This window comes from Notolepis coatsorum, assembly GCF_963971535.1.
Source record: "Notolepis coatsorum genome assembly, chromosome: 12".
Taxonomy (NCBI): domain Eukaryota; kingdom Metazoa; phylum Chordata; class Actinopteri; order Aulopiformes; family Paralepididae; genus Notolepis; species Notolepis coatsorum.
The window spans coordinates 86,369,134-86,384,275 of NC_140176.1; the positions used below are offsets into that span (position 1 = coordinate 86,369,134).

The window sequence follows — 15,142 nt, forward strand, 5'->3', positions numbered from 1 at the left end:
CAGGGAGCTGGAACAGTGGCGGTGGCGAGGATGTCGTCCACCGGGTAGCCACTGTCGGAGCGAGGAACAGAGTGCGCGCCACACCTTGGTGTGCGCGTCGGAACAGTGGCGGTGGCGAGAGCGTCGTCCACCGGGTAGCCGCTGTCGGAGCCGAGGAACAGAGTGCGCGCCACACCTTGGTGTGCGCGTCGGGACAGTGGCGGTGGCGAGAGCGTCGTCCACCGGGTAGCCGCTGTCGGAACCGAGAGACGCCTCGGGGTGCGTCTGCGAGGAGGAGTGTGCCAAGCTCGAAGGTCTGGAAGATGCGCGTCAGTGCGCTGGTACGGAGGAGCGTGCCAAGCTCGAGGGTCCGGGAGATGCGCGTCCGTGCGCTGGAACGGAGGAGCGTGCCAAGCTCGAGGGTCCGGGAGATGCGCGTCAGTGCGCTGGAACGGAGGAGCGTGCCAAGCTCGAGGGTCCGGGAGATGCGCGTCAGTGCGCTGGAACGGAGGAGCGTGCCAAGCTCGAGGGTCCGGGAGATGCGCGTCAGTGCGCTGGAACGGAGGAGCGTGCCAAGCTCGAGGGTCCGGGAGATGCGCGTCAGTGCGCTGGAACGGAGGAGCGTGCCAAGCTCGAGGGTCCGGGAGATGCGCGTTGGTCTAGATGTGCGTCAGGACGAACAGCTGCGCTGGGGTCTGCAGTGGAACGCTGAGGTGCCTCCCGTGGAAGTTACAGGGAGCGCAGAACAGTCTCCTCCACAGGCTACGGCGACAGCAGACGAAGGCTGGAGCAAACATCTCAAGGCTGGAGAGGTCCATCTTACAGCATTGGTAGACCAGAGGATCTCCCGAAAAGAGTCTAGATGTTAGGAATATGACTCGGCATGAATACAACACGACCCCACGCCAAAACGAGGGGAAGCGCCCTGGTATTTAAAGCCCACAGGGGGACTAATTAGCCTGCCACCACAGGTGCGAGAGATAATAGAATATCAAACAGGTGTGGCCACTAAGGGTAAGGAACGAGAGGGTGGGGGCTAGAGAGAGTGAGTAGGGAATTCCTAACAGTAGGCTTAAAGAAGACAGAGAATAGGGAATTCCTAACAGTAGGCTTAAAGAAGACAGAGAATAGGGAATTCCTAACAGTAGGCTTAAAGAAGACAGAGAAAAGGTAGTGAGCAGCGGGCAAAACCTCACATACTATGTATACGGGTACAAATATTTTATTTTGTGGCTATTTCTTTCCACATAAAATACCCAATGCAATGGAACTGACATCTATCTATCTATCTATCTATCTATCTATCTATCTATCTATCTATCTATCTATCTATCTATCTATCTATCTATCTATCTATCTATCTATCTATCTATCTATCTATCTATCTATCTATCTATCTATCTATCTATCTATCTATCTATCTATCTATCTATCTATCTATCTATCTATCTATCTATCTATCTATCTATCTATCTCTCTCTCTCTCTCTCTCTCTCTCTCTCTCTCTCTCTCTCTCTCTCTCTCTCTCTCTCTCTCTCTCTCTCTCTCTCTCTCTCTCTCTCTCCATCCAGCGAGGAGCTCACGAGATCAGGGAGATCCGTCAGTTTCACTTCACCGGGTGGCCCGACCACGGTGTCCCCTACCACGCCACTGGCCTGCTGGGCTTCGTCCGGCGCGTCAAAGCAAAGAGCCCCTCTAACGCTGGACCTATGGTGGTCCACTGCAGGTAACACACAGATACACACACAGATACACACACACCTACACACACACCTACACACACACCTACACACACCTACACACACCTACACACACACACACACACCTACACACACCTACACACACCTACACACACACACACACACACACACACACACACACACACACACACACACACACACACACACACACACACACACACACACACACACACACACACACACACACACACACACACACACACACACACACACAGATACACACACACACACACACACACACACACATGTACTGCATGTGTAACATGGCTGTGCTTGTGTCTCTGTTTGTCTGCAGTGCGGGGGCGGGTCGTACAGGCTGTTTCATAGTGATTGACATCATGCTGGACATGGCAGAGAGAGAGGGCGTCGTTGACATCTATAATTGCGTCCGAGAGCTCCGAGCACGAAGGGTTAACATGGTCCAGACTGAGGTATGACACACGTACACACACGTACACACACACGTACACACACACACACACACACACACACACACGCACACAGACACACTACACTAGTATTAGTAGTAGTAGTCATAGACGCCTGCGCATAAGAGCACGCGATGCAGCTGCTCTATGACTATTGAACTTGGGGGAGCAAGGATATGATCTTGCTCCACCACTTTTTGATCATATGAAAAATATGATATACCCCCCCCCCAATATATAAATCTAAGCATAACTACGTAATTTCAATCAAATTAATAATACGCAATGACACTTAATAACACGTTTTTAAGTTTCCAAAGATTGCGAACCCCCCCCCCCCCCCCCCCCCCCTGCCCCATTATGGTTTGATCCAGTTCCTCCCATCTCCAGCGCGTAGACCTTGGCTCACTGCCTCACAGCGCTGCAGTCTGGCTGCAGGCAGGAGTCAGTGTAAATATCAAAGCCCACAGAGTGTGTCATAATATTGGTGGCAGGCAGGCAGGCTTTTCCAGTAAGTTGTTCAAATAAAAGGATTATGTTAGACATAAGTTACTATTGAGTGGTAGTAGAACTTCTACGGTTCTACCACGCAATACATAAAAGTGTTTCACGGTCCCGAATTGCGATCTGGTCATACGGTTTCCTCGAATAAATAATAATAACGTTTCCCTATCTGGTTGGCGTTAGCTTTAGTGCTAGCCGCTAGCTAACGTTATCTAGATATGTGGTGTGAGCTCAGCTGGATGACGTTGACTTCATTTCCAAACGTTAACGCTATCGCTATCTATATGGCAGACGAGCAGGGCCGGATTAACGACGGCCGCGGCCCGTGGGCCTATAGTGACGAGGGGCCTCAATTTTTTTTTTTTACTTTTTTTTTTTTTTTTTTTTTTTTTTTGAGATCGATGTCATGATTGTGCACTGCAGACTCAGGGAGGAGGCAGAGAAGGAGAGAAAGAGACACAAGATTTACAGGTAATGGAAATATATCTTTTTTCTCTTTCTTATTAAAAACTTGGCCTATTTGAAAGGAGATTGATTTAATAAAAATGAATGAGCGAAAAATCAATATACAGTGTATATACAGTATAATATATTATTATTATAGTAATTGGCTATCATACTGCAATATAAACTGAGTTTTATAGTGAAAAGAGCAGCTTTATTGGTCAAGATTGAAGGCTCTATATTGCAGGAAATTGCACGTACAGGTTCATTACATTTAAAAAAAAGTCTGCCATGGAGGGGGTGGTGCCGGACCCCCTCCAAACCACCCCTTGCCTGTCAAAAAAAAAATAATAATAATAATAATAATAATAATAAAAAAAAATTTAATAAAAATAATATTCTTGCACCCCCACTTTCAACTATAACTAGGCGGCCATGGTAGTAGTAGTAGGAGAGGACGCTGGCGTTTGTTTGTTAGCCGCTTCTCCGTCTCTGAACCAGTGTTTTACATATTTTAAAGTGAATTTTAAAAGCCAAGGTAACGTGGCTAACTTTTAAACAATTTTCTACTATTTTCGAACAAGTATATGTATATAATCCCTACCACATCCCCATCCAAGACCCCCCCCCCCCAGATAAAGCACGTCATGACAGAAGGAAAACACAAACAGATCATGATGTCACCGCATCCTGACAGACAAGAAGGCCACTGACCTCTTCATTTTATTTCCTGTCATCACTTGTCCTTTTATTCATCCCACTCTCTTGCTCTCCTTTTCTGACCTTTTTCACATTATCTCGTTGCTAGCTAATATCCCGGTTAAGGTCTTATTCAGGATATACTAACTAGGGATGTCCCGATCCGATCACGTGATCGGGATCGGCGGCCGGGATAAAAAAAATAATAATAAAAATCGGGGTTTAAAAAAATAATAATACTAATTAGCATTTTTTTTTTTTAACAAACATGACCATGGTCACGTCTTAAACTCATACTGAGGCCTTAGTTTTGGTTTTAAATTACATATCATCATTTATTTATTGTCACACAGAGCAGAAGAATTTGCCAAAACAAACTAATTTCTTTTGATTTAATTATACATCAGATGATTTATGTCAAGGATGAGGGACATCCACTAGTTGCAGAACTTGCAGTCACCTGATTTTTACAGACGATGGCGCCATTGCTCTATGTATGTTATTACCATCTCATGAAGCAGCAGGTTGGAGGTATTGTGCTCGGGGAGGTAAGGAGGCAGAGTTTTTTAGATGACTCCGGTTGCAATGCCTCGCTTGAATGAAGTTAACTTTTCACCTGGATAACGTCAATATTTGCTTTGTGACTGAGGATTATCGTTGGCGTTTCAGACCAAAATGGAGCAAATCATTACGTAAGTCGAACACTGTGAATGTATTATGAAATTTTATGATTTGGTTTACTATAAAACTATGCAAATAATGTACAGAGCTAAAGCAAAGTTACTCCCAGATGGGGTGCAAAGGTTTTTTTCAATACATGAAAGAAAATATGATTTGAGAGATATTTGTAAATTTACTGTTCAAAAAGCTAAGAAAGGGATTAAAATTAGGTGTATTTCTATTATTGGGGTTAACGTGTGGAACAATGCTGATATACAGTTAAGAATGAGTAATTCGATTTTGGTTTTTAAGAAAAAGGTTTGTAAAGCTATTTTTGAAAACTACAAGGGTGAATAACACTGTTTGTTTGCTTTTTTTCTTTTAGAATACTGTTTTGGAGTCTACATTTTTGTATTTTTTTGTAAAGCTAATTTTGAAAACTACAAGGGTGAATAATACTGTTTTGCTTGCTTTTTTTTCCTTTAGAATACTGTTTTGGAGTCTAAATGTTTGTATTTTTTTGGTAAGAATATAGGACAGGCACATATAAGCACTATGCTTCAGTCTGTACCTTTTCAGTCACTGTAAAAATCAAATATTGATAAATGATGGTGTATATTGTATAGTGTGAGATGATGACTGAAAAAATAAACTACTACTACTACTACTACTACTACTACTACTACTACTACTACTACTACTACTACTACTGGAGTAACAATGATTTTATTTTATTTTTTATAAATGTTTTTATTTTCAATTTTCAACATAGAACAAGACATCACAATACAATACCGTCAATAATAATAAAAATAATGACACTAACAACAGTAATAACATTACAAGACAGGCAAACAGAAAAGAAAAAAGACAATAAAAATTAAATAAGGAAATGACAATAGAAAATAAAATAAATAAAACAAAATTAAATAAGTGTGGCTTTCACGTGTGCGCCTTATCTCGTGTGCTATATATACGTGTGTTCTACCTACCCATATGTGCGTGTGCTTTACCTATGTATATGTTTTATGTGTACATATATGTGTGTTGTGAACGTGTGCATATGACCGTGTATTCCCTAGTAGCCCAGAGTGCCTGTACAGTACTACTGCAGCCAAGAGGACACGTACAGTATCAGTGTAGTCAAGTGGGTTTGTACAGTATTATTATAGTCAAGAGGGCATGTACAGTATCACTGTAGTCAAAGGTATATGTACAGCATTACTGTAGTCAAGAGAACATGTACCGTACTACTGTAGCCAAGAGGACATGTACAGTATCAATGTGGTCAAGTGGGCATGTACAGTACTACTGTAGTCAAGTGGACATGTACAGTGTTACTGTAGTCAAGGGTACCTGTACAGCACTACTGTAGTCAAGAGAACATGTACAGTATTACCGCAGTCAAGAGAACATGTACAGTGCCACTGTAGTCAATAGGACATGTACAGTATTTACAATGCCAGTACCGTAGACAAAACAAGGCAGCAGTGGGAGGTTACTGGTAATGGGGAAATCCGGCGAGTACAGTGGTGGATAGTGCAGGCCCAATATGCGACAGATAGGGGTCCCAGATCTCATAAAAAGTGTCCAACTTGGAATGCAGCATACACGTAATATACTCACAGGGGATACATTCCACTTGAACAGTCTCTTATGTTTGGAATTGGTAACATGAATATCTGGGAGGCCCAGCAAAAGGCAGAGGGGATCCAGCTCGATGGGGGTGTGAAATATGTCAGACAGTTCTTCTACAACGTCGTACCAGTAGCTCTGTAGTTTTACACAGGTCCAAAAACAGTGGACGTGATTTCCAATCTCTATCTTGCATTTAAAGCAAAGTGGGGACGTATTGGGATCCATTTTACTTTTACGGGCGGGGGTAATATGAATGCAATGCAATATTCTAATTTGAATGGCCTTGGTGCGGTTCAGTGGCGTCGTTAGCCCTGGGCTTCCGGGGCTTTAGCCCCGGATGTTTTTCTCCTAGCCCCGGATCTAAAAAAAAAAAAAATAAAAAAAATTGTTTACATTTTTTTTTTTTTTTTTTTTACTTTTTTTTTTTTTTTTTTTTTATGTCAGCATCCCCATTGTCTTTGCTGAATGTTTGTTAGTGTTTGGTATTTTTTGTTGGTTTTTAGTACTTTTAAACATTTTTAGTAAGTAGTTTTCATTTGATCCTATAATTTTTCATTCACCGATTTGTGGACTTTTTTTTTAGTGTCCTGAAAGGCGCCTAAATCAAATGCATTATTATTATTATTATTATTATTATTATTATTATTATTATTATTATTATTATTATTATTATTATTATTATTATTATTATTATTATTATTATTATTATTATTATTATTATTATTATTATTATTATTATTATTATTATTATTATTATCATCATCATCCAGGAGGGAAAAGACACTTTGGATAGTAGGGACTGCATCTCTGCCTGTCCTGACCAGGAAACACTTTGCAACTGTGATCTCCTCTGGCAATAGTTGGATATTGTAATGTGTGGCGAGGGGTTGCAGCAATTCCACTGAGAGAAACTGGTCTGAGGCTGGATAACATGCCTGTATGCCTCTCATAAGTTGTTATCCAACTCATGAGAACCTGCTCTCAAGCTCTGGATAGAACAGTCTCTGTCTCAGCTGATCTCCTGAGCTGAGGTCTGAGCTTGTGCCACAAGATACCATTACATATGGCCTTTGTCCTGTCATACATGTCCACTGCCATCTCTGAGGTGCGATAACCTTTGAGTGTGTCCTGCACTGTGCTTTTAAATAGTACAGATAGGTATTGAAGATGTGCACTTTAACGCAGCAGCACCTGGAGCCTCCATACCCATGTCCAGTGTCCACTGACAAAGACATGCTCATGATACTGTGATAAACTATAATAAGCTTTAATCGAACCCTGGTTCATTTCCTCGGATAGTCCGGTTGGTTTGGGGTGGTGTGAAAGCTCATTCACTCTTGCAAGTGAACCCTGCATTTGAGATGTGAATGCAAAGCGGACCAAAGGCAGGAAAATACCCAAAAATCTAATATCTTTTTTATGAGACTTTTTTTTTCGATTGCTTAAGCATGATTTTTAAAACGGGGCCCGGTGTTTCAAAACACACAATTAGCACAACCACACACACAATTATCAGAACACCTCAGATCCTTTGCTAAATTAAACACTTGTCAAAACCATACACTAATTTAAAAAAACTACATTTTGTTACTATATGAAACACACGTTTATATGACTTAATTCTGTTTGAACCAGTTACTCACACTGCTGTGCTTAACCTAAAACACATTTAGCTATTCTACTTCTCAGTGATTAGAGTACTGTAAGTGAAGTACGCAGAGAATGTGCAAATATACAATAAATTCACCAAACACTACACAAGACCAATGCTGTAGACTGATGAAAATATTATTTATTTATCTACATATACCCAAATCAATGATGCAGACTGCTGGAAAAAAAACATTTTCTCTCCATATACCCAAATCAATGATGCAGACTGATGAAAATATAAATTTTCTCGCCATATAACCAAATCAGTCAACATTTCAACATGGAGAATCACAACAAAACATGTCCCAGTTTTCATGCTACTATGTGCATAACACTGTAAGCTCAGCAGATATCAGACAAACATAAAATACTGTATCCAGTAGGCCTACAGGTTAAAATTACAGTAAAACAAAAACAATTTTGAAAAAATTTAAATAGAGTACAGAAAATACTAGACATTATCTCTTTGCCTAGCTGGATCTGGCAAGATACTTTTTTGCTCTGTGTATTGTTTTGCAAAAAGTGTGAGGTTGACATTGTGCTTATAGAGGTGCAAATCTGGGCCAATGTTTTGCTCCTTGAGTGTAATGTTTTGATAATTGTGTAATACTTTTGATTTGAGTGTTTATGCAATTGAAGAAAACTGTAAAGACTAGAGATTAACTGTTTATTTCTTTTGTACATAGGCTGTGCATATGTTTGTTTGTTTGTTTATTTGCTTATGTGTATGATTCTTAACTGTTTTTATTTTGTTATTGGTGTATATGTGTGTATGTATGTACAGTATATGTATATATATATATGTGTATATATGTATATTTGTACTCCTGTTGGGGCCTCTTGGACCAGATCAATGTTTTATCTGGCTAAATAAAGGTTAAATAAATAAATAAGAAACTGATGATTTGGTCCTGTTAACTTTGAATTTTCTATGGGGACTGCCCAGATCCCTCTCATGGACATGGACCTCACTTTGAGAACCTCTAATGATTCTAGTTCTTCAGTATTCATCTCTAATTACTCTAAAATTGCGTATTACTGTGTTTAAAAAAAAAAAAAAAAAAAAAAGGGGGGGGGGGGGGGGGAAACCCCCCTCCACCCCCCTGGGCTGAAGCACCCAATGTTTTCTAACCCTAAAAACGCCCTTTTTTTGCGTAGGTCCACGTATCCTGCCAGTCTGCATCTGTGATTTCTATGTCCAAATCCTCTTCCCAGGACTGTTTAGTAACATAGGAAGATAAAGATGAATTAAGGTTCAGAGTACTATAGAAGATAGATATTTGTTTTTTGGGGATCTGTAAGGAGAGGGCTTTCTCCACCTGCGAGGTGGAGATGTCAGTTAAAAGTGAGGTGTCCTTGGTGATAAACTGCCTAATTTGTAGGTACCTAAAAAATTCCGCTTTCAATAGGCCATATCGCTGCTGCAGCTGTGTAAAGGACATTAGGGTCCGGCCATCAAACAGGTGGCCAAGATCGGTTATGCCCTGCCTATACCAGGTCTTGAAGCCGCCGCCGACTTGGTTTGGCTTAAAGTCGGGATTGTCTACAATCGGCGTAAGAGGAGAGGTCAGCTTGGCTCGGCCCTCCACCTTACGGACAGTCTTCCAGGCCTTGACGGAACATAATGTGATGGGGTTGGAGCACACCTTCCTCACAGACCTAAAGTCTTTGATAAATAGTAGGTTCCACAAGGGGGACTTAGATTGCGAGGATTCAACGTCCAGCCATATTGACAGTGGGTCTGCTCTGAACCAGCCGACCAGCACCCTGAGGTGTGCCGCCAGCTGGTAGTGTCTAATATTAGGTAGGTCTAGACCCCCATCTTCACTATCCATCTGTAATTTGGCCATTTTCAGACGCGGTTTCTTCCCATTCCAAATGAATGAGCTTAGCCAGCCTTCCAGCACCTTGATAACCTTGTTTGTCAGCAGCACTGGGATCATTTGAAGAGGGTACAACAGTCTGGGGAGTACGTTCATCTTGACGAGGGCAATCCTACCCAGCCAGGAGATCGGTAAGGGGGCCCATCTAACTAAGTCTGCCCTTATGGTGTCTAAAAGAGGGGGAAAATTGGCCTTAGCCAACGTATCATAGGTGGGTGTCACAAATACTCCTAGGTAAACGAAGCCGGAGGGCGACCAGCGAAATGGGAAGGGCTCGGGCAGTATTGGGATAGATTTGAGTGTCCCAAGTGGCATTGCTTCGGATTTGGAAAAGTTTATTTTGTACCCCGAGAAGGTTCCAAATGTGGAAATCATGCGGGTTAGACATGGAATTGAAGAGTCAGGCTTAGACACAAAGATCAGCACGTCGTCCGCGTAAAGGGTGATTTTGTGCTCCCTCCCGCCCACTCTAATACCTGAGATCTCGGCTGACTGCCTTACGGCCTGTGCGAGCGGTTCTATGGCCATGTCGAATAGTAAAGGGCTAAGAGGATCCCCCTGGGGGTTCCCCCGCTGCAGAGGAAAGTTGCTAGACCTAAGTCCATTAGTCAGGACCGCCGACATCCGCAAGTTGTAAAGAACCTTGACCCAGTCAATAAAGGTGTCACCTAAGCCAAATTCAGCGAGGGTTAAAAATAGATACAGCCATTCTACACGGTCAAACGCCTTCTCCGCGTCGAGAGACAGAACCACCGCGGGGTGGTCTGTCTCACGAGTCATTTGGATGATATTGAGGAGCCGTCTCATGTTGTCGGTAGAGTTCCTACCCTTAATAAAACCGGTCTGATCTTCATATATAAAAGGGAGTACTTTTTCCAGGCGCATGGACAGGATCTTGGAAAGCAACTTTTGGTCCGAATTGAGTAGGGCTATAGGCCTATAGGAGGCGCACTCCTCAGGGCATTTACCCTTCTTAAGGAGAAGGCAGATATTAGCCTCCCGTAGAGACTGGGGCAGTATCCCCACTTCAGCGGAGTGATTAAGCATTGCCAGCAGGGGATCTAATAGAATATGACCGAACTCTTTATAAAACTCGCATCCGAAACCGTCCGGGCCCGGAGCCTTAACAGATGGCATAGCCTTAAGGGCGCCCAGAGCTTCTTCCTTCGTAATTGGGGCGTTAAGGAGCAAGTTCTGATCCTTCGATACCTTAGGGAGGTGTAATTCAGCGAAGAAGGCCTGCATGTCAGAGAGAGCACCATCGGGTCGCTCGGTCCTATAGAGTTGGGCATAGAAAGAGGCAAACTCTTTGTTAATAGTTCTGGTGTCAAAGGACCGGACCCCGTTGGAGTCGGAGATTGAGGCTATTACTTGGGTGTCAGCCCTTTTTTTTGCCAAGTTAGCCAGGCACCTACCCGGCTTGTCACCGTGTTCGTACATTCTCTGTTTGGCAAATTTAAGAGAATATTCGGCGTCCTGGATCAGAAGAGTGTTTAGCGCCGCTCTGGTGGCCGTAAGCTCCATAAGCACAGCCGGGGCTGGGTTCGAAACATGCTGATTTTCAAGGTCGGCTAGTTTGGATTCAAGAAGTTTACATTGTTCATTTTTCTTGCGCTTCTTGGATGATACATAAGATATAATCAGTCCACGAGAAAAGACCTTAGATGTTTCCCAGAGTAGAGACGGGTTATCCGTAGAGCGAAAGTTAATTGAGTAGAAAATTTTAAATTCCGATTCGAAATAGGAGACAAATATATCATCTTTGAGGAGGTATGGGTTGAGGCGCCAACGCCTCGACAGCGCTCTCTCTTCTGACAGGGAGTAGACCAGGTATATAGGGGCGTGATCCGATAGAACGATGCTTCCGATTGTGCAGGACGATACTAGAAAGAGCTTAGAGGAAGGGATGAAGAAATAGTCTATTCTACTGTTGCTCTTGTGTGGGCCGCTAAAAAGGGTGAACTTCAGTTCTGATGGGCAAAGGGTTCTCCAGACATCTGAGTATCCAGTGTCTTCGCACAGGGAGGTGAGCGTCTTTGCTTGCCTAGAGGGGGGAGCCAGACTGGGTGGGAGTTTGTCAAGAGACGGTATGAGGTGACAATTAAAGTCTCCGCCCACAAAGGCGTTCTCAGAGGCCAGGCCATTAAACTCAGCAAATATCTTGGATAGAAAGTCAGGGGAATAGCCTGGGGGACAGTATACATTCATAAATGTCATTTCTTTACCCTTAAGAACCCCTTTGATAATCACATAGCGACCTTGGCTATCCACAGAGGAAGTTATAAGTCTAAAGGGGAGATTTTTATTGATCAATATGGCCACGCCCCTACTAAACGTAGAATAGTTTGTAGCAAAGACCTGTCCTACCCAGCTCTTTTGGAGTTTAGCAGTGTCGTTGGGCCCCATATGAGTTTCTTGTAAAAAAGCAATCGACACATTCTCCCTCCTTAAAAAGGTCAGAATCGCCTTCCTCTTAGCCAACCTCTGCAGGTCTCGTACATTCTAGGAGCAGAGCTTGAAGCTCTCAGAGTTAGCCGTAGCCATAGAACATTGAAGGGCGTGTAGGTGGGGCAGACCTGGGCAAGCCTGTGGGCATGTAGAATTCACTTAACCTAAACACTATGCACACGTATTTCGAGCCATACATAAAACATATATTAATGACATAAAAAACATATAAATGTGTGGGACCGGTGGGTCTTTCCCCAACATCACAGGGACTCACCAACATTTCCAGAGACTTCAAACCTACCACTCGTAGAACCATCTCCGTGGCCAACTGCCACATTTCCCTGTATACAAAAGTGCCTCAGAGTGTAAAGCAAACAAAAAAAAAAAAAAATCAAATTGAACCATAAGCCAATAGTAAGGTCAACGGCTGGAACCCAGAACTGTCGGTAAAAAGGGGGGGGGGGGGGGGGGGTGTATCTGCCAGGCATGCTGCGACAAAACAGGCGCGCAGTACCTCCACCAGGCCGGGAGGGGGCGATACCCTGTCCGCGAGACTGTTATCTCCCCTGACGCTGGTTCGACCCTACACAGTTATGCCTCCCCACCAGAGGAGGGCGCTGTGCCGGGGGCCGCCCGCCGCTCCCGCGAGCACATTGTCAGCAGCAAACATTAATGGGAGCCATGCGGGTTGCATGAACCGGTCGAGAGTCAAACAGGTGGCGCAGCCACGAGACCCCATCTCGCTCGACGTGTAATCAACAGTAAATGCATCCCGGTGGCCATGATCAAAAACATGGCCGGGAGCTGGTATATCGCGCAAAAGTCATAGGCGTGGCAGAAATATCCGAAACGGAATATCCGAAACGTTAACAGTTAGCAACCTAGCCCGTGGCTATGGTCGTGCATCAGTACAACAGTCATATACAACCTACTTATCCCCCCCCTCCCCTTATGTCAGACAGCGAGAGAAAAATAAAAAGATAACTTTCCAGGCGAGGCCTAATGTCAAGTATTCATCCATACTCACATATGTAATAAGATACCAAATGCGACCCCTTTCTGTGTGATAGCCGTAGCAGTATGCTAACGCTCCATCGCTACTACCCCGTCAGGATCTGATGAGGCCGGTGTCGGGTCCGCGTTCAGCTCCGGTGGAGCCAGCGTCGGGTCCGCGTCTCGCCCCGGTGAAGCTGGTGTCGGGTCCGCGTCTCGCCCCGGTGGAGCCAGCATCAGGCCCACGTCTCGCCCTGGTGAAGCCGGTGTCGGGTCCGCGTCTCGCCCCGGTGGAGCCAGCGTCATGCCCGCGTCTCGCCCTGGTGAAGCCGGTGTCGGGTCTGCGTCTCGCCCTGGCGAAGCCGGTGTCGAGGTCCCTCTGGGTCGGGCCCTCAGGAAGTCCACGGCGTCCTTGGGCGACGGTAGATGCAGCCTGCCCTCCTTGGTTCGGATGATTAGCTTCGCAGGGAACTGGAGCGATGGTTTAAATCCGCGCTTGTACAGGGGCCCCATGACATCACGGTATTGTGATCGTTGCTCGACCACCTCGGGGGGATAATCTTCGAAGATAGTGACTGGTTTCCCTCTGTATGTCAGATTCCCTCTCCTCTTGCGAGCCTCCAGGATAATAGTCTCTTTGATCTTGTAGTGATGTAAGCGGGCAATTACGGCCCTAGGCCTGGAGCCTGGTGCTGGTCTGGGTGTTAGCGTCCTGTGGCATCGGTCAAGCTCCGGTGGTGTAGCGAGGACATCTTTCCCCATGATTTCCACCAGGACCTCCGCGAAAAAGACACTGGGACGGTTGCTGTGCAGGGATTCGTCCAGGCCCAGGATACGTATGTTAGAACGCCGACTACGTGACTCAACATCAATTAGCTTGTTTCTTAGCTTGTCGATGACTATATCCTGAGCTGTGCATCTCACTTCTAGCTCCACCATCCTATCCGACCACCTATCCATGCCGTCCTCCACGGAGGTCAGGCGCTGGGTATGGTCTGCGACCTCCTGCTGGAAGCCGTCGAGTCTAGTCTCGAGCGAGGCAGCAAACGTTCTGAACTCCGTGGTGAAGGCCTGTTTGAGCTCATCCATTAGCTTAGCCATGGTAGCCCCATCCACAGGGGCGGTCTCGCTTCTCAAGACTCGTGCAGTCACCATGCTCGTTATTCTTTTTCCTTTTTGGGTCGAATAGTACAGTCTTAGATACGGATGTCGTATATTAGTGGTTCAATCACCTTGAAAATAAAAAAAGAGGCTTTTTAAAGTAAAATAAAAGTTCGGGAGCGGCAGCGTGGCTCAGAGACGTTCACATCCTTCCGACCCGGAACCGGAACCCGAGTAACAATGATTTAAACTGTTTATTAGCAACTCCGAGCTTCCAGACCCCACTGTAAAGCTGTGTTAAACCCATATTGTACGCTGGGTATCTTTGAAATTCATATCTGATATATTTTTGACACACCCCCAGCCCCGCGATCACGCTTGGTTGTTATTTTTTAAACTGGTCGCGTCCCACCAGCAAGTGACAGTCACAAAAGCCCCAGGCTTGCAAACCGCAGTCACGTAAGGGGCTAAGGGTGACCAGTCCTGGCAATTTTAGGTCCTCCTGTAGCTTGTTCCAGGATGAAGGAGCAGCATATTTAAAAGCCCTTTTTCCCCAATTCAGTTCTCATATAGGGAACATCCAGTTTTAGAGCATCTTGAGAACGAAGGGCATACTTGTATTGCTTAGCCTTAGTGCACAAAAACTTCTCTTAAAGGGACAGGCACATGAATAAGCCACATGCTTCCATTTGGGAGAAACACACACACATACACCCCTATGGGAGATGTATTGTCAATCAATTCAGTACAGACTTCTACATTCATAGGTCTAGGTTGACAATGCCCCATTCTTTAACCAGGCCCCTATGCGTAAGCCTCGGCGGGGAGATCCTATTTCATTGACCTCTCTTTGCCCCACACCCATTCATAATGTCATGAATAATTAGTCTTACAGACACCGTTCAGCGCATGGTTGGCACTGCACAGGCTTCACCCACACTTTATCAAT

At 44.6% G+C, this 15,142-nt stretch overlaps 1 protein-coding gene across 1 annotated transcript in view; it reads left to right on the top strand.

The window, feature by feature from the left end:
- LOC311237952 (receptor-type tyrosine-protein phosphatase mu-like) overlaps positions 1-15,142 on the top strand; it is a gene marked incomplete at its 3' end in the record, with an annotated part of 279,175 nt that overhangs the window by 237,940 nt on the left and 26,093 nt on the right. Inside the window, exons 18-19 of the mRNA XM_084325927.1 lie at positions 1,551-1,705; positions 2,035-2,170. Of these exons, the coding sequence (XP_084182053.1) occupies positions 1,551-1,705; positions 2,035-2,170 (291 nt within the window). The remainder of the gene's footprint in view (positions 1-1,550; positions 1,706-2,034; positions 2,171-15,142) is intronic.